A 20,174-nucleotide genomic window follows, 5' to 3' on the forward strand; every position below is an offset into this window, starting at 1 on the left:
TTGACCCAGGATTCCTACCATGGAAATTTACCCTACAGATATAATTTATATATACAAGGTAATGCATTAGAGCATAATTCAGAACAGAAAAAGATTGGAAAATTCATGGATCCATCAAAGAGATTATCAGCCCACAATACATCACACAATAAAATCCTGTGCAGGCGTAAAAGGGAATTAATGAGAAACCTCTCTATGCACAAACATAGAGACACCTTCTGTTTATATTGATAAATAAAATATAAAGCAAGATTTAAGAGATTTAAGACTAATTTTCCTATTGGAAAGTTGTCAAATAGGAATACATAATAATTTCTTAACTTGTATTTATAAAAGTAAACACTAGAAAAATACATGAGAAGCCAATATAAGTGTATCCCTGTTTAAAGATGGAAAGGAATGTGGTGATGGAAATAGAATGAAAGTGAGAATTCTCAGTAGATACCTTTTATATCATGTTTGGTTTTGAAATAAAGATTATATTATACATTAGCTATTTTAAAATTTTAATTTAAAAGAAAAGTATCTCTAGATTGCCTCACACTCACCCTTCTGAACAGCTGAATTCTATTTCTGATCCAAAAGAGTAATCTGTCTTAACTATCACTTGCCCATTAAGTAATTCTCCTGGGTTTTCACATCGTTTTTCTGCGAGAAAAGTTAAAATGATGATTAGCGATTCCATGCACTCAAGGATATGGCATTAGAAAAGAGAGCTGATGGATCATTGTGGTAATGAAGTCTATGGTCCAGAATTTAACATACTGACCAGGGAACTCAGCTCCATTCTACATCTCCAGTGTGTACTTGGAACTTAAGCCACTCAAAATACATGTCCTTGGTCACAAAAGGTACAAAAAAAGTATAGATTGCTTGTGTATACCCATACTACTAGAAAAATATCACAGAATTTATTCTCAATTAAGAGTGAATAACAGCATCTTCTTCCAAACACAGTATTTGGGATGAGGTTTCTTTGAAAACTGTATCATCATTTTCTAGACATGTAATTTTCATAATTTTATACAGTGAATCTAGTTTTCAGTGTATTAAAATGAATTTGCAGTTCACTTCTGAAAAAAAGTACTTAGTGAATAGATTGTAAATGATAGATTTATTTTTCAGTGCAACTAGGTGGCTCCTAATTTGTTTGTTTTATTCATTTGTTTGTTTTTCCAAAAAGTGGCACACGTGTACATTGAAATCAGTAACTGACCAACTGGATTGTTCCTCAGTGATCAGAGATACTCATTTGCATTTATAAAGCTTAGTTCCTGAGGCAACTTTGCAAAGAAGGACAAAGCACAAATAAGAGAAATGAATGTTCATACTTACTGACACAAAACTCTTTGTATTTCCAATTGTCTGTTCCATCACAGATAAGAAAGTTCTTTCTTGAACTTATCCTGTAGCCAGGACGACAGGTGTATCTCAGAGTAGTTCCAGTTTCAAACCTTGTCTCATTCAACTCATTTATTGGAAAAGCAAAGTCTAAATAGGGTGGAATACCACAACTGCCTGAATACCAAAATGACAAAACACTCAAGTTAGAGCTTGAGACACAGCATCCTAAAGTTTCAGTAGCATTACTTTAGGGCAGGAACCATTCTTTTCTCCTCTAATCAAGAAAAGTAATAACTCCTATTATCCCCACTGTTCAATGAATCCAAAGAGTAATTCGTAATACATGTTTGTTGATTAACGACAATGATAAAGATAAAAGGCATAAATTTTTCATTTCTTTTCTCCTATAAATGATTTATCTTAAAAGGATGGCAGACAGGATTTCATCAGCCTAGCAGATTGCCCATATCTGCTGACTCATATGCATCCATGCAAATCCCGAAGTCCAACAGTTTTCTTCAACAGAAGTATATCACCTCATTAATAATAACAGAAACTTACCATTTAATTAATAGTAACATTACATGAGTTTGGGTGAACTCCGGGAGTTGGTGATGGACAGGGAGGCCTGGCACGCCACAATTCATGGGGTCGCAAAGAGTCAGACACAACTAATCAACTGAACTGAACAGAACTGAACATTACATAACATTGATTGTTTCAGAGAACAGAAACTTGGTGGCTAGGAGAAGGATGACTATAACATTCCTAATTTGTCCTTTTTGCATCCTTTGGATTTTGTGTTGTCTGAAGGAAGAAACATGGACCCCTTGAAGCATAACAATCTTAATCCTGCTTTACTTGCAAGAACAAAATATAGGGCTGATTTACCCTTTAGGAGCCACTTTAGAAGTTTATACTTTTCCTGTCCATTCTGGATAAACCCACAGGCAGTGAAGATTGTTTAGTCAGGCTAATAGATAATACAGATTTGTTTCAAGTCATGGCTGGGGACAGATTGTTTTGGAAATCCCTGAAGAAGAAATTCTAGGAGGAAATGTCTACAAAACTGACTATGTGTAAAGCAAATGACCCCTACATTTCAAATTATTCCAAATCCCCTTAAGTTCCAAATTCCTCATCAAATAAACCCTTTGTTGCTAAAGCTGAATTTCTGCTAAAAGCTTAATCAGCTCTTTGTTAGTCTTGAAAGTGAAGGAGCAAATGATCTTGAAACTTTGCTGACAATTTGAACTTCTCTCCCTATTACTCACCAAGAACAGTGGCCAACAGAGTAGCAACCAAGGTCACTTGGAACAGAATTGGATCAGAGATACTCCACAGCCTAGAGAAGGGCCAGGATGCCATTGTCCCCTTGCTATGAAGGATCATAACTGGAACTCGCTGATGCTTCATTGACACTTTTCTGCTGAAAGAACTCAATTTGAAAAACAATCATTGAATTCCTACTTGTCATAAAGCACTAGGATCATGCTATGGGATCCATGTCTTGAAGAAATTACAGCCTAGAATTGGAAGAAAAGACACAAAACAGCAGGTGTTAGCCTCTGAAGAAGCACTCTGCTCATGAGAGAGATTCATTCCAAGTGAGAGATGGGAGGTAGCTTAATCTGAGTTAGGTATTCTGCAAAAGTTAGAAAATGTAGGCAGGGCATATTGGGGAACAGTACATAGCACTACAGTTTGGCTGGAAAGTAAGGTGTTGCAGATGGTTGTTAAGCAGGAGGCAGCTCACAGGTGTGTCTGAATAGGACATAAGAGCCAAGGTTAGGAATTTATGGACGCTACTCTTTAGAGAGTAAAGAGCCAGTGTTTCTCGGTTTTGTTTTGATTTGGTTTTGTTTTTGGTGTGTTTGTTTTTAATATGTCCTTAGAGTGATACATCATTGTATCTTAATATCACTAGAGTGGATGTATTAAATATACATGATAGATTGAAATGAACAGAGGAGAAACAGGGAGATTGATTAAGAAGACTATTGTAGTTGGCCAGGTGAGCCACAGAGATGATCAGACCAAGGAAATGGCAAAGGAGTTACAGAAAATGAAATAAATTTAAAACAAAACAAAAAGCAGGAAGATTATAAGATAGAGAAAAAAGAGTTGGATCATCATGTATAACATTGGCAGTTCCTCATGACAACTATCAACTGAAACAATAAACCAAGCAATTTGCAGTTTTGGGGGGAAAAGATGGTTTTATTTATAGATATATGTAGGGGCTTTCCAGGTGGATCAGCGGTAAAGAATCCACATGCCAAACAGGAGACACAGGTTCCATCTCTGGGTCAGGAAGATCCCCTGGAGAAGGAAATGGTAACCCATTCCAGTATTCTTGCCTGGAAAATCCCATGGGTAAAGAAGCCTGGCAGGCTACAGTCCATGGCGTCACAAAGAGATGGTCATGACTTAGCAATTAAACAATAACAACATAGATAGATATATATATATAGGTATATAAATAAAAATATATGTGACAAATGTACTTTCATTATTTAATTAGACTATTTAAAGGCTTATTTAAAGCTAAATCATGAAGAACATTTTCTCTTCACCACACTCCTGTTCCCATTGGAAAAAAAAAAAAAAAGTGTATCTTAAATTTACATTAGAATTAGTCTTTGTCTTCAAAGGAACACACGAAGTTAAGCCCCAATGAAATACTGAATTTCATCTTTTATTCTGATTCTTCTGTTTGATCCATATGATTCTACTCTCTCCATGTGTCCATAATTCATATTAATTGCATATCCATTTAGATAAAAGGGGTCCCCTCAATATTTGCCTCAAAGATGTTTCTGTCCCACATTTAGGGGAAAAAAGTTCATAGTGGCCCTTCACATGACACGGAGGGCTCCAATTTCTTCACTGAGCAAAGACTCGTCTAATCTTACCTTTGCAAACTCAGTTCTGACACTCAGGCCTCCACCTGCTATCAGCTGCAGGTAACTCCACCCCTACCCCATGAGCTCTGGGCTTGGCCACTAGGAAAATTCTGCAAAAAAAATACCTGTTGAAGAATTTATCAAATATCTTCAGTTATTTAAAATGTGCTTGCAGAATTTGTACTGGAAAAATTGAAAAGAGTCAGGACCAGAGTTCTGAGCCCCTGTTTTTCCTTCTCTGTTTTCTTAATACCTCCCTCCTGATCTCTAGTCTCTACTCCTAGCAAGCTGATGAGACTGGAGACAATTGCGGGTACAGCAGGGTCCAAATGATGAAAACCAGTCCCCTAAATCATCTGCAAAATTTACAAAATATCACAAATTTCTCCCACCCAAAAACCATAAGAATCAGTTTCTTTCATTTTTGATGTCAGTAAATGTGTCATGTTTATTGAATTTCAGTGAAATTAAAGAGATTTAAAAATATCAATGTGTTGGCAAAATAGAATTTGACTGTAATCAAGAGGATAACAGTATAGAGTAAAATTTTTCCCACATGAATTGCTGTAGTTGTTACAATATTCACAAGAAAAATGTACACATAGAACATAATCAGAAAAATATTTGTGAGTATATTTATAAAGATATAGCCATAGATTGAATCCTTAGTTTCAGGAAATTGAACAATACTTAAAATGTTATTTCAAAGATAATATTCATTAGTTATGTTCAAACTATATATTTATAACCATTGAATACATTCAAAATGAATACTTCTTAGAATGATATTAACTAAACTGATAATGTGGTAAGTTCAGCAAATTGATTTCAGTGAACTGATCCTTCAGGAATGGGCATTCATCAAACTGGTTTCTGATGACTAACTTTTTAGTCATAAACCAGCTGATCTGGACAACCCAGATCCCTGACATTTCTAAACATGTTCTTACCTTCTACGCCTGCCCATATCATCTTCCCTCTCGCCATTTCCTCTTTAGTTCCTACTCATTCTAGCCATCCCTTCTCCAGGGTCCCCTCCTGTCCTCCAGACCAGTCTCCAGCTTCCAGTTACAACTGAGTGTTTATAATTCTGATTCTGACTCGGCTTAACTGACAGCTGAGGTTTGTCTTCCCCATTGGACCACAAGTTCCTTGAAGTCAGAAAGTGGGCTGTTAGTCGTCTTGGCCCTCCAAGATACCTAGCCCTGTGCCTCACTCAAAGTGCTCAAGAAATGTTTGTTGCATTTACTTTCAAAAGTACCTAGTGCTAAAACGCTAAAAGTATGTTTTCAAGAAAAATAATACCATTCCATGTCTACTCTTACAGTGCTTGCTTTGTCAAGGTCAGATTTTAGCTGATTTTAAAACAAGGCACATCTGCTATCTTAATGACAGCAGATCCTAGTGATTTTACTCTAGGCTGTTCCCCATCCTTAACCCAAAGTTACCATATCGTCAACTATAAAACATAGGTTAGTAGTGAAGGAAAGAATAAACAAACTCCACAGTTTATGACAGGAGCTAAAAGGCAGCCACATACACGTACAGACCCCATACTGTGGTGAGATTAATGGCATGGCCACAGACACAGGGCTGGGGACTGTGACACAGTCACAGCTGTGACACAGCAAGACAGCATGTGGCCAGACCCTGGGGTATGAACACTGAAGTCAGACCTAGGCCACGTGGATTCAGTCCTGGTTCCCCCTAAGCTCTCAATTTCCATATTTATAAATGGAAAAAAACTATACATATCTCCCAAAATTGCTGAGAGGGTTTGGTTTGGTGCATGGACAGCACATAGTAAATATCCATGAGAAATGTTAAGAAAGAGGATAACAGCGTTGGTGTTGGAATGTGATTCTAACGGAACCAGAACTCCTAGAGTCAAAACATCATCACAAAAATGACATAAAATCATAATGGCTACAATTCCAGGAGACTTTAGCTAAGCTGTGATAAAGAGGAAAACACTCTGGACTTGGGTCAGAAGTCTTGGTCAGGTTTCCACTGTGGCCCATGGTAATAGTAAGGCCCAGTGCGTGCTACATGCTAGGTCGCTTCAGTCCTGCCCAACTCTGCAACGCTGTGGACCATACCCCACTAGGCTTCTCTGTCCATGGGACTCTCCAGGGAAGAATACTGGAGTGGGTTGGTATTTCCTTCTCCAGGGGATCTTCCCCACCCAGGGATCGAACTTTTGTCTATTTCCTGCATTGGCTGTCGGATTCTTTTCCACTAGAGCCACCTGGGAAGTGAGACCCAGGACCACACCCAAAGCAATAACAATGGCACCCCCAGGGGTCCCTCCTAGACTTCTGCTTCCCTCATCTTAACTCTCTTCTTGGAAGGAACTCATTCACTCTATGACCATCACCTATGAATCACTCACAGACCTCTGGGCCCAACTGTCTCCTATGGGTACAAAAACTTATATGTACCATAAACTCAATTATTAATTTAAAAAAAATCTAACTCTGCACTGTTACTTACCACATGTCACGTCAATTTTGAGCCTTTCAGGCCTGCCTCCTTTATTCTTGTTGCTAACTATAAAATTCCTGTGCTGAGCCTTATGACTGGAGTTTTACAAAAGGCTGTGAAAAAAATCTCTGCAAAATAAGGAGGAATTATTTTTCTCTTCCCTTGAAATTACAGAATAGCAGATATCTACATCATAAATTGAGCTGCAAATGTTATATCTAACAAAGGGATGGTTTCCAACACTTGAACATAACTTTTAACCTTTTAAAGTCTAAAATTGTAACTGGTTATCTTAGAAAATTATTTTTTGTCTTAGATAATATTTAAATTAATTATTCTGGTTTTGAAAGTTATAAATACTTGTGAACTTCTTAGCAAGTCCAAAAATAAACTGTTACACTTTCTTCACTTGCAATCCTGAACATAAATTAACACTTTTGACTGCTGGATTTCTTTTCTTTAAATTTCAGCTTTATTGAGGCATAGGTGACTAAATTGTAAGATACTTAAAGTGTACATCGTGATGATTTGACAAAGGTATACATTATGAAAGTATTTCTCCCTGCTCCCCTTCTAATTAATTAACACATCCATTATATCACATATTTGACTTTTCCCCACAGTGTAATTAAAAAATAATTGACATACATCGTTGCATAAGTTTAAGGTATACAGCATGACGATTTGATTCACACAAATTGTGAAATAATTACCATACTACGTCCAGGTAACATTCATCTTCTCATATAGATACAATAAATAGAAAACAAAGAAAAAAAGACAAAATTTTTCCTAATGGTGAGAACTCATGATGAATCTTCAACAACTTTCCAGTACATCATGAAGCAGTTAGTCATGGTCATTGTGCTGTACATTACATGCCTAGCACTTATTTATCTCATAAATAGAAGTTCACACCTTTTAATCACATTCTTCCAACTCCTCCCCCCAACCCAACTCATGCCCTCCACCTCTGGTAACCACAAATTTAATCTCTTTTTCTATAAATTTGTTTTGGACGGTTTTGGTTTTTTGTTTTGTTTTAGATTCCACAAAGAAGTCTACCTTTTCTTTCTAGGAATGACATTTAAGGTCTATTGTCTTGGCAAATTTCAACTGTATGTTACAGTATTACCACCATGTTTTACATTAAATCCTTAAACCTTCATCTTATAGCTGAAAATTTATACCCTTTTACCAAACTCTCCTTGTTTTTCCCATCCCCGAGCCCCTGGCAACCACTTCTTAGATTTCTTAAGAAAAAAAATGTTTTTAAAATTTGTTCTAATAAATCTCAAGGTTCAGCTCAGTATTTCCAACTGCTTTATTTGTATCTCCCAGATATCTTGAATCTAACATATCCAAAACTAAACATACCATCTTCCTTCCAACACTGCTTGATCTTTGCTTTCTGTCTCAACTAAGATAATAATCACCACTCAGTCTTCCAAACTAGAAACCTGGGAAACCCAGCTTCCTCTCTCTTGTCACCTTTCCATATGCAAAGTCACCAAGTCTTGTCACATTGGCTGCAGAAACACTAAGAATCTGTCATTCTCTCTTCTACCTACTTCCATGGTCAGGGTTTATGTTCTCAGAGTTTCCTTCACTCCACCCTGTGTCATTGGTTTTTGTTTTTTTGTTTTTTTTTTAACTTCCTGTTTTGTTTTGTTTTTTAATTTTATTTTATTTTTAAACTTTACAATATTGTATTAGTTTTGCCAAATATTGAAATGAATCCACCACAGGTATACCTGTGTCCCCCATCCTGAACCCTCCTCCCTCCCCATACCCTCCCTCTGGGTCCTCCCAGTGCACCAGCCCCAAGCATCCAGTATCGTGCATTGAACCTGGACTGGCGACTCATTTCATACATGATATTATACATGTTTCAATGCCATTCTCCCAAATCTCCCCACCCTCTCCCTCTCCCACAGAGTCCATAAGACTGATCTATACATCAGTGTTTCTTTTGCTGTCTCGTACACAGGGTTATTGTTACCATCTTTCTAAATTCCATATATATGTGTTAGTATACTGTATTGGTGTTTTTCTTTCTGGCTTACTTCACTCTGTATAATAGGTTCCAGTTTCATCCATCTCATTAGAACTGATTCAAATGTATTCTTTTTAATGGCTGGGTAATACTCCATTGTGTATATGTACCACAGCTTTCTTATCCATTCATCTGCTGATGGGCATCTAGGTTGCCTCCATGTCCTGGCTATTATAAACAGTGCTGCAATGAACATTGGGGTACACGTGTCTCTTTCAATTCTGGTTTCCTCAGTGTGTATGCCCAGCAGTGGGATTGCTGGATCATAAGGCAGTTCTATTTCCAGTTTTTTAAGGAATCTCCACACTGGTCTCCATAGTGGCTGTACTACTTTGCATTCCCACCAACAGTGTAAGAGGGTTCCCTTTTCCCCACACACTCTCCAGCATTTATTGCTTGTAGACACGGATCGCAGCCATTCTGACTGGCGTGAAATGGTACCTCATCGTGGTTTTGATTTGCATTTCTCTGATAATGAGTGATGTTGAGCATCTTTTCATGTGTTTGTTAGCCATCTGTATGTCTTCTTTGGAGAAATGTCTATTTAGTTCTTTGGCCCATTTTTTGATTGGGTCATTTATTTTTCTGGAGTTGAGCTGTAGGAGTTGCTTGTATATTTTTGAGATTAGTTGTTTGTCAGTTGCTTCATTTGCTATTATTTTCTCCCATTCTGAAGGCTGCCTTTTCACCTTGCTAATAGTTTCCTTTGTTGTGCAGAAGCTTTTTTTTTTTTTTTTTAATTTTATTTTATTTTTAAACTTTACAATATTGTATTAGTTTTGCCAAATATCGAAATGAATCCGCCACAGGTATACCCGCGTTCCTTAATTAGGTCCCATTTGTTTATTTTTGCTTTTATTTCCAGTATTCTGGGAGGTGGGTCGTAGAGGATCCTGCTGTGATGTATGTCGGAGAGTGTTTTGCCTATGTTCTCCTCTAGGAGTTTTATAGTTTCTGGTCTTATGTTGAGATCTTTAATCCATTTTGAGTTAATTTTTGTGTATGGTGTTAGAAAGTGTTCTAGTTTCATTCTTTTACAAGTGGTTGACCAGTTTTCCCAGCACCACTTGTTAAAGAGATTGTCTTTAATCCATTGTATATTCTTGCCTCCTTTGTCAAAGATAAGGTGTCCATATGTGCGTGGATTTATCTCTGGGCTTTCTATTTTGTTCCAGTGATCAATATTTCTGTCTTTGTGCCAGTACCATACTGTCTTGATAACTGTGCCTTATCCAGATCAAATGCCACCTCATTGGTGAAGAATTGCCCAACCCCTACACCCAAGAAATATCAATCTTTGCTATGCTTCCCTAATTACCTTGCTGATATATTCATTGTAACACTATATTGTACTGTAACTATCTATTCGCGTTTGCCCCTTGACTGTAGGACCCTTGAAAGCAAAGGTGTTTACCCAATTGCCGGTTGCCCAATCTTCCAGTTTCTAACCTAATATTAACTGGCATAATAATAGTTATCCAATAAATGTGAAACAAATGAAATGTGAATTAGTTTTGTCCTTAGAGTGAGAATGACTAAACACCTACTGAGGACCAAATGAAATAATCTGTGCGGAAGTGCTTTGTAAATTTTAAAGAGATGATTCAGTGATTCTCCTCCCCTTGCCGGTTCCCAGGGTGTGTGGTGGCTCACTGGGCCCGGCGGAGCACTTCCAGTTCATCACCATGACTCACTGTGGTACCTCAGCAGAGCCTGCACAGGACTCAGCAAACCACAGAGTATGGAGATGGAGGCTCAGACTTACGAGCTGAGGAGACCTGATTTGAGTCCCAGCAGTGCCAGTCAATTTCTGTGATCTTGAAGAAGCTATATCAGCTCCCCAGTCTCAGTTTCTCATCCTTAAAATGATGACATTAAACTTAGATTTTCCTTATATTCCCTACAAACCCTAGAATTATGAATTACCCACTGAAAAGCTAAGACTTCCTTAGCAAATGCCCTGATATTTCACTATCGCCTTTTAAATTCCTATAGAAATGAAACCAACTCAAGCACTATGGTCACCATGGAGGGTCTCTTGTGAAAAATACCATTGGCATTTGCAAGGCAGTACAGTTTGAGAGGCTCTGGGAAAATCCTCAGCCTCCAAATTTCCCCTCTCATTAGAGATTACTTTTTTAAGTTAACTAATTTTTTTTATTATTAATTTATTCAAGTATTAAATATTAAAATTTATTTCTTTAAAATTCCCTTTTTAAAAATTCAGATACCTCTGGAAAAAATAACTTTTTTTCTCCAGTCTAAGTGAGTCTTTCCTACATTCCTTGCAGACTCCAGAAAGAACTTGCTTCCACAATTTTCTCTTTCCTAGAATTTCTTTAACTCTCATCAGCTCCTTCTTTCTGAGCCATATTATAATGTATCTCTAAACTTAATATAAATCTTCTTTGATTTTACTTCCCCTTTTGGGCACTCTTTGTATTCTCCTTTACTACTACATTTAGGGACAGAACAAGAGTCAGCAAACAGAAGGGTGGTTGAAGAATTAAAACTCAAACCAGAGGAGTACTATGTCTTGCCCAGTGAAAAGAGAAGGGAATTTCAAGAAGGAAAGCTAATCAACAACCAGATTCAAAAACTGAGGGAGAGAAAAGAAATTGGGACAATTCAGACCTCTAGCTTCAGATACTAACTGGACGCTGACCAATATCCTCCTTCTGAGTAAATCTAAAGGTCTTTGCTGTCACTGGTGGAGGAGATAAGGGGATCATAAAATCTTTAAAGGAAATTGCACCAATTTTCAGAATGTAGACTTTGGAAACCGGTCTCCCATGTCTCTCTTTGGGACATCTGGCTTACCTCCTGTCTCAACTCCCCCATGCGGAGTGATGGTAAAGGATTTATAAACCAACACTCTCAACTTTTAGGAGCAATAATAAGAACAACTTCTTACTTCTTTCTCTCTTCAGTCTATTAGTATGCATTATTATTCCCCCACTTATAATAGAAAATCAAGGCTCAGTAGGGATTACAAGTACTTTTCAAGTCACACTGTCTCCTAATGCAGTATCCCTAAAAAGATTTCTGTTGAAAACACTCCAAGTTTTGTCTATTATCCATATAATCATGTTCTCTTTAAAGGGCCAAACCACCAGCCTTTCCCCCAAAATACCCCAAATAATCCACTGACCTGCAGACAGCCGAGGAAGAAGACTCTATCATCGTTCCTTGGGTAGTTTCTTAGGGAGGAAGACTGCTTTGATCTGAAATAGCATTAGTTCCTCCTCAGATAAGAGTTTACAAGAACACCCTGAAGTTGGCCTCACCAAAAATTCCCTCACTTCCAGCCATGTGGTTGGCTGTCCAGGGACGGCCAGGTAGAAATGGATGGGCAGACACTCTCTAGTGACCCAGTGAATGATTAACAGCATAAATAAAGCAGTAGTGTTTATCTAATCTCCTTCTTCTTCACTAGCCCTTTCTTGATAATATGTTGCAATTGTTTATTTTCTTCTCTGCCAACCATTTCCCCTAAGTAGACGGGTAATATAAATTTGATGCCAGAATTCTTTTTTTTTTTTTTTTTCCCGTAAACAAAAGAGGGTTATACAACATGCAAATCAGCTATCCTGGAAACTTTGGATAGTGCAGGGTTCAAACTAGGTCCACAAAAGTGATACACTTTCCAAGATTCTAGGCCCAACAGGCTTTCCTGGGGCTCAGGGGATGGCTGGCCTTCCCCTGTACTAGTCTCCAACCCACTCCAAGAAAGTACAGAAGGTGAGGAGCTTAACACACTTACTGAGTTCCCGGCAATGTGCAGAGTTGCTTGGAACATAATTAGTACTTCAAAATTGCATGACCTCCAGAAGTTGGTCCACCATTGAGCACTGCTCAGAAGGATGCAATGAAGGGTCAGCCATGTTTGTTATCAAATGCGGTCCTAAGAACGTACTCCAACCTTATCCATTTAAGCTCTTAATCCTCAGGATTAAGGTTTTGTGCTCAGGGGACTGCTATTAAGAGAAATTTCTCATGACCATTTCGCTTTTTCTCTGCATGCGTGCATGCTAAGTCACTTCAGTCATGTCTGACTCTTTGCAACCCTATGGACTATAGCCCCCATGCTTTTCTGTCTGTGGGATTCACCAGGCAACAATACTAGAGTGAGTTGCCATTTTCTCCTTCAGGGGAGCTTCCTGACACAGGGATCTGAACCTGGGTCTCTTAGGCCTCCTGCATTGGCAGGCAGGTTCTTTACCACTAGTGCCCAAAATCTCATAAAATTTTCAGAAAAGGAGTTGAACCATGGAAGAGGTTTTGACAAAATATAGGAAATCTGAGCAGGGCGTTGAATGAAAAGTGGAAATTATTAGATACTAGAAGTAAAGAGAGCATAAATGCGGAATTCCCCAGTGGTCCAGAGCTTAGCAGCAGTGGCAGCAGGGCTAGAAAAGGTCAATCCTCATCCCAATTCCCAAGAAGGGAAGTACTAAAGGATATGCTAGCCCTTGGACAGTTGCTCTCATCTCCCATGCTAGTAAGGTCATGCTTAAAATCTTGCATGCTAGGCTTCAGCATTATGTGAATCAAGAACTTCCAGATATCCAAGCTGGGTTTAGAAAAGGAAGAGGAACCAGAGACCAAATTGCCAACATTTGATGGATTATGGAGAAGGCAATGGCACCTCACTCCAGTACTTTTGCCTGGAAAATCCCATGGACGGAGGAGCCTGGTAGGCTGCAGTCCATGGGGTCAATAGAGTCAGACACGACTAAGCGAGTTCACTTTCACTTTTCACTTTCATGCAATGGAGAAGGAAATGGCAACCCACTCCAGTGTTCTTGCCTGGAGAATCCCAGGGACGACAAGCCTGGTAGGCTACCATCTATGGGGTTGCACAGAGTCGGACATGACTAAAGTGATGCAGCAGCAGAGAAAGCAAGGGAATTTCAGAACATCTATCTCTGTTTCATCGACTATGCCAACTCCTTTAACTCTGTGGATCATGACAAACTGCAGAAAGCTCTTAGAGAGGTGGGAATACCAGATCATCTTACCTGTCTCTGAGAAACCTATTTGTGGGTCAAGAAGCAACAGTTAGAACCCTGTATGGAACAACTGATTGGTTTAAGATCAAGAAAGGAGTAGGACAGGGCTGTCTGCTATCACCCTGTTTGTTTAATCTATACACTGAGCACATCAGGAGAAATGCACACTGGCTGTTACAAGCCAGAATTAAGATAGGTGGGAGAATCATAAACAACCTGAGATATGCAGATGTTATCACTGTAATGGCAGAAAGCAAAGAGGAACTAAAGAACCTCCTGATGAGGGTGAAGGAGAGTGAAAGAGCCGACTTAAGACTAAATATTTTAAAAAAAAAAACTAAGATCATAGCATCCAGCCCCATTAGATCAGATCAGATCAGATCAGTCGCTCAGTCATGTCCGACTCTTTGCAACCCCATGAATCACAGCACGCCAGGCCTCCCTGTCCATCACCAACTCCAGGAGTTCACTGAGACTCACGTCCATCGAGTCAGTGATGCCATCCAGCCATCTCATCCTCTGTTGTCCCCTTCTCCTCCTGCCCCCAATCCCTCCCAGCATCACAGTCTTTTCCAAAGAGTTAACTCTTCGCATGAGGTGACCAAAGTATTGGAGTTTCAGCTTTAGCATCATTCCTTCCAAAGAAATCCCAGGGCTGATCTCCTTCAGAATGGACTGGTTGGATCTCCTTGCAGTCCAAGGGACTCTCAAGAGTCTTTTCCAACACCACGGTTCAAAAGCATCAATTCTTCGGCTCTCAGCCTTCTTGACAGTCCAACTCTCACATCCATACATGACCACAGGAAAAACCATAACCTTGACTAGACAAACCTTTGTTGGCAAAGTAATGTCTCTGCTTTTGAATATGCTATCTAGGTTGGTCATAATTTCCTTCCAAGGAGTAAGCGTCTTTTAATTTCATGGCTGCAGTCACCATCTGCAGTGATTTTGGAGCCCAGAAAAATAAAGTCTGACACTGTTTCCCCTGTTTCCCCATCTATTTCCCATGAAGTGGTGGGACCGGATGCCATGATCTTCGTTTTCTGAATATTGAGTTTAAGCCAACTTTTTCACTATCCTCTTTCACTTTCATCAAGAGGCTTTTGAGTTCCTCTTCACTTTCTGCCATAAGGGTGGTGTCATCTGCATATCTGAGGTTATTGATATTTCTCCCGGAAATCCTGACTCCAGCTTGTGCTTCCTCCAGTCCAGCGTTTCTCATGATGTACTCTGCATATAAGTTAAATAAACAGGGTGACAATATACAGCCTTGATGAACTTCTTTTCCTATTTGGAACCAGTCTGTTGTTCCATGTCCAGTTCTAACTGTTGCTTCCTGACCTGCATACAGATTTCTCAAGAGGCAGATCAGGTGGTCTGGTATTCCCATCTCTTTCAGAATTGTCCACAGTTTATTGTGATCCACACAGTCAAAGGCTTTGTCATAGTCAATAAAGCAGAAATAGATGCTTTTCTGGAACTCTCCTGCTTTTTCCATGATCCAGCCCCATTACTGCATGGCAAATAGAAGGGGAAAGTTGGAAGTAGTGACAGATTTCCTCTTCCTGGTCTCCAAAATCACTGTGGATGGTGACTCCAGCCATGAAATCAGAAGACAATTACTTCTTGGCAGGAAAATGATGATAAACCTAGACAGTGTGTTGAAAAGCAGAAACATTGCTGACAAAGGTCCATATAGTCAAGGCTATGGTCTTTCCAGTGGTCATGTATAGTTGTGAGAGTTGGACCATAAAGAAGACAGAGCGCCAAAGAATTGATGTCTTTGAACTATGGTGCTGGAGAAGATTTCTAAAGTCTCCTGGACAGCAAGGAGATCGAAACAGTCAATCTGACAGAAGATCAACCGTGAATATTCACTGGAAAGACTAATGCTGAAGCTGAAGCTCCACTATTTAGGTCATTGGATGTGAATAGATGATTCATTGGAAAAGTCCCTGATGCTGGGAAAGATTGAGGGCAGAAGGAGAAGAGGGCATCAAAGGATGAGATGGCTGGGCGGCATCACCGATGCAATGAACATGAACTTGGGCAAACTCCCAGAGAAGGCAGGGAGGCCTGAGGGATAGGGAGGTTGAAGTCCATGAGGTTGTAAAGAGTCAGACACAACTGGGTGACTGAATAACAACAACCAGAGGTTAGGACTCAGCACTTTCACTCCCAGGGCCCAGGTTCAATCTTTAGTCAGAGAACTAAGATCCTGCAAGCCATGTGGTGGGGCCAAAAAAAGAAAGAGAGAGAGAGAACATGGGCCAAGTCACAAAAGTGAAGCTGATTTGGGGATTTAACAAAAATGAGCCTGGCATACTGTAGTCCATGGGATCGCAAAGAGTCAGCCATGACTAAGTGACTGATCTGAACTAAGAATAAAAGAAGATCCAAAATTATGCAGTCTTGACAATGAAGTTAGCGGAAATATAACCTTTAAAGCTGGGTCATCAAATTCCATTTCTCAGTCTGAGTTCTTTTCTTTACTTTCCATAGTGACTGTTCCAAATTTTTCTCTCCAGTTCACCAAACTGTCTTACTCTTAGCAGATAATCTTGCCTCCTACTTTACTAAGAAATCATTCCACGTTAGCTTCTCTCTTCCTCAAATTGTCTTCCCTATTTACTCTTGTGTCAGAAGAGATTTGTTTTCTTTCCTTACTTATTTTCAGTGTGTGTCATCCTGAAATGTTCCCTCAGTCTTACCAAACCTCAAATTCAAGTTTTCTTCTGTTGTGAGATGTTGAACTTCTCAAAAGAATCTCCTATGTTTCAAGCCCACTTTTTCTCTACAGTCACTCTTCATCCCTCCCATTGTGGTCTTCAGTCTGGCTTCCTCCCACTCTACTGACACACCTCTGTGACATGTGCCCTTGTCTCCAAATCCAAGATTTCTTTAACTCATCAAGTTTGGCTTCTCAGCAGCCTCTGGCAATTGTGGATCACCTCCTTTCTGAAGCTTCTCCTTCGACTGCCATTACCCTAAACTTTCCTGTCTTTCCTTGTTTGTTATTACCTTCTCTTCCTACTTTTCAACCCCAAATGCAGATACATCCCAAGTTCTTCTTTTTAAAACTGTTTCTCTTTACATCTTTTTATCTCACCTGTTCTCATGGCTTTAACTGTTCCCTGTAGGGACTACCCCGTAATACACCTTTATCTTTCATTTCTCTTTAAAACTCAAACTGATTTTTTTTATTGCCCATTAGAAATCTTATAAGCACCTTTATACACAATAAGGAAGAACTTCTCATTTCCTGCCCAGAAACTTCACCTTCTGACCACAAGATTAATTCAGGCTTCCTGGAACGGAATTTCAGACTCACCTTTAAACCTTTCCTCCCCTCATCTTCCAATGTTTTCATAAGTTGACAAGTTGTTTTGATTTCACAATGTCTGTCAAGTCTGCTGTTTCTTTTCTATTTCTCATGCCATCAAACTGGTTCGGGTTTTCATTGTCTCTTAGGTGGGCTGTTGCTATGGCTTTTTCCTTGGTTTCTCTGTCCCAGTCCTTTTCCTCCTATACCTCTACAACATACTGTTGTGAGAGAAATCTATGTTCTGTCCTTATCACTTCCTTGCTTGAAAGTTTTCCATCTCTACTCACTGTCTACAAAATAAAGTTCAAATTTTCTAACTTGACATTTAAAATCCTCCATAAACTGACTTTAATATATCTTTCCTTCTCTCTCATCACCTCTCATGCTTTATCCAGGCTATGTGGGTTACCCTAAATATGCTCCACCCTTCTCTTGCCTCTTTGCACCACCTTTTTAAAAAATTAATATTAAAAATACAATATAAAACATTAAAGAACTTGAAGAGAATTTCACCGTTCTAAGACAACTGTTTTCATCTGCACCTATTATTGCCTGGTCCTTTTCTACAAGAATAAAGGTTTTATATAAATGCTATTATAAGTACTTGCTCTTCTGTACTTTATTTTTACTTAAGATTATAAGATTATATTTTTTAAATTTTCTGTCCATAATTATCACTGTGAAAGACTGCATTACATTTGATGTATCATAATTTATTAAAAATTTTCCTTAGATTGGACATTTCTAAAGCTCACAAGGTCTTGCTAGTTGCTATATAGACAATATAGGCAATAATATAATGAACAACTTTAAGTTTAAAATCATTTTGGTCAAGTTAGATTAATCCTAGGAGTGGATTTACTTGGTTAAAAAGCTTATGACTTTCATTCACAACAATGTGGATGGACCTACAGGGTATTATGCTTTAGTGAAAGAAGTCAGGCAGAGAAAGACAAATCTTCTATGTCATCAGTTGTATATGGAATCTAAAAACTAAAACAAATGAATGAGTACAATAAAGAGGAAATAAATTCACAGTTATAGACAACAAGCTAGTGGTTACCAGCTCTCTTCTGTATTTTTTTTGTATCCTACCTAGAGTTCCTACATGTTTCCTACAGAGATCAGAGTGAGAGATGGAAAAAGCTGGTCATATCAGATAATATAAAATCTTGGCAAGAAAACCTTAGGATTCCTATTTCTTCTGCCCTCTGAAAAAAGGATAACATATTCATAGGTGTTGCAGCATCTCAAATTGACCATATAGATCTAAGTTTCATCCAAAAGGCAGTAAGCAATGTTACTGCAGAAGATTTGGAAGCCTTGTTTTATAAACAGGATGTTGGGGAGACCCAGGTGAGAGTTTGTGTTCTAATTCTACTTTTGTTTTGATAAGATACAAATGTGCTGACCTATTTTCCTAAAATAAGACATTAATATTTGCCTCATAAGTTTTGGTTAATTTGAGGTTAATTTTTGCCTCATCATTTGCATTTCATATTGAAAAATGAGGTGGGAATTCCCTAGTAGTCCAGCAATTAGGACTCCACGCTTTCATTGTGGAGAGCTGGGGTTCAACCCTTATTCAAGGAACTAAGATCCCACAAGCCATGCAGTGCAGCCAAAAAAAAATAAATACCTTATACCTTAGCTGTGATCTAAGTTTCCCATCCTCTTTTAGACAGAAAATTAAACCCTTCCCTCTTCATTGAAGTGAAAGTGTCAGTCACTCAGTCGTGTCAACTCTGCAATCCCAAGAACTGCACCTTACCAGGCTCCTCTGCCCATGGAATTCTCTGCCCATGGAATTCTCCAGGCAAGAATACTGGAGTGGGTAGCCATTCCCTTCTCCAAGGGATATTCCTGACCCAGGGATCACACCCAGGTCTCCTGCATTGCAGGCAGATTCTTTACCATATGAGCCACCAGGGAAGCCTTGTGGTTTCACACCCCATTCAGTTCAGTTCAGTTCAGTTCAGTCGCTCAGTCATGTCCGATTCTTTGCGACCCCATGAATCACAGCACACCAGGCCTCCCTGTCCATCACCAGCTCCCGGAGTTCACCCAGACTCACGTCCATCAAGTCAGTGATGCCATCCAGCCATCTCATCCTCTGTCGTCCCCTTCTCCTCCTGCCCCCAATCCCTCCCAGCATCAGAGTCTTTTCCAATGAGTCAGCTCTTCGCATGAGGTGGCCAAAGTACTGGAGTTTCAGCTTTAGCATCATTCCTTCCAAAGAAATCCCAGGGCTGATCTCCTTCAGAATGGACTGGTTGGATCTCCTTGCAGTCCAGGGGACTCTCAAGAGTCTTTTCCAACACCACAGTTCAAAAGCATCAATTCTTCAGCGCTCAGCCTTCTTCACAGTCCAACTCTAACATCCATACATGACCACTGGAAAAACCATAGCCTTGACTAGACAGACCTTTGTTGGCAAAGTAATGTCTCTGCTTTTGAATATGCTATCTAGGTTGGTCATAACGTTCCTTCCAAGGAGTAAGCGTCTTTTAATTTCATGGCTGCAGTCACCATCTGCAGTGATTTTGGAGCCCAGAAAAATAAAGTCTGACACTGTTTCCCCTGTTTCCCCATCTATTTCCCATGAAGTGGTGGGACCGGATGCCATGATCTTCATTTTCTGAATGTTGAGCTTTAAGCCAACTTTTTCACTCTCCACTTTCACTTTCATCAAGAGGCTTTTGAGTTCCTCGTCACTTTCTGCCATAAGGGTGGTGTCATCTGCATATCTGAGGTTATTGATATTTCTCCCGGCAATCTTGATTCCAGCTTGTGTTTCTTCCAGTCCAGCAGTTCTCATGATGTACTCTGCATAGAAGTTAAATAAGCAGTGTGACAATATACAGCCTTGATGTACTCCTTTTCCTATTTGGAACCAGTCTGTTGTTCCATGTCCAGTTAATTCTGGTCTTAAACAATCACTTGGTCATTCTACTTTCAACACACACACACACACAGTGTATTATACAACGGCAGCTGGTTACTACGAAAATGCATTTCAGTCCAAAAAGAGAAAAATCTGAAACCAA

The 20,174-nt window shown here is 39.2% G+C and overlaps 1 protein-coding gene across 11 annotated transcripts in view; it reads right to left on the bottom strand.

The window, feature by feature from the left end:
• LOC147357059 (C4b-binding protein alpha chain) overlaps nt 1-12,016 on the bottom strand; it is a 46,856-nt gene extending 34,840 nt beyond the window's left edge. Inside the window, exons 1-5 of one of the 11 annotated variants that reach the window (XM_086342811.1) lie at nt 11,942-12,016; nt 4,260-4,360; nt 2,619-2,770; nt 1,336-1,518; nt 549-648 (exon numbers count right to left, since the gene is read on the bottom strand). In XM_086342811.1, the coding sequence (XP_086198937.1) occupies nt 549-648; nt 1,336-1,518; nt 2,619-2,760 (425 nt within the window). In that variant the 5' untranslated portion in view covers nt 2,761-2,770; nt 4,260-4,360; nt 11,942-12,016. Of the gene's footprint in view, nt 1-548; nt 649-1,335; nt 1,519-2,618; nt 2,871-4,259; nt 4,376-11,941 lie in introns of all 11 variants that reach the window. The other 10 variants (XM_086342810.1, XM_086342808.1, XM_086342809.1 and 7 more) reach the window with 10 other exon arrangements.
• Between the last annotated feature and the right edge of the window lie 8,158 nt (nt 12,017-20,174).

This window comes from Bos grunniens, chromosome 16 (assembly GCF_055505025.1).
Source record: "Bos grunniens cultivar Pamir isolate PY7600 chromosome 16, Bosgru_T2T1.0, whole genome shotgun sequence".
In the NCBI taxonomy this organism is placed as follows: domain Eukaryota; kingdom Metazoa; phylum Chordata; class Mammalia; order Artiodactyla; family Bovidae; genus Bos; species Bos grunniens.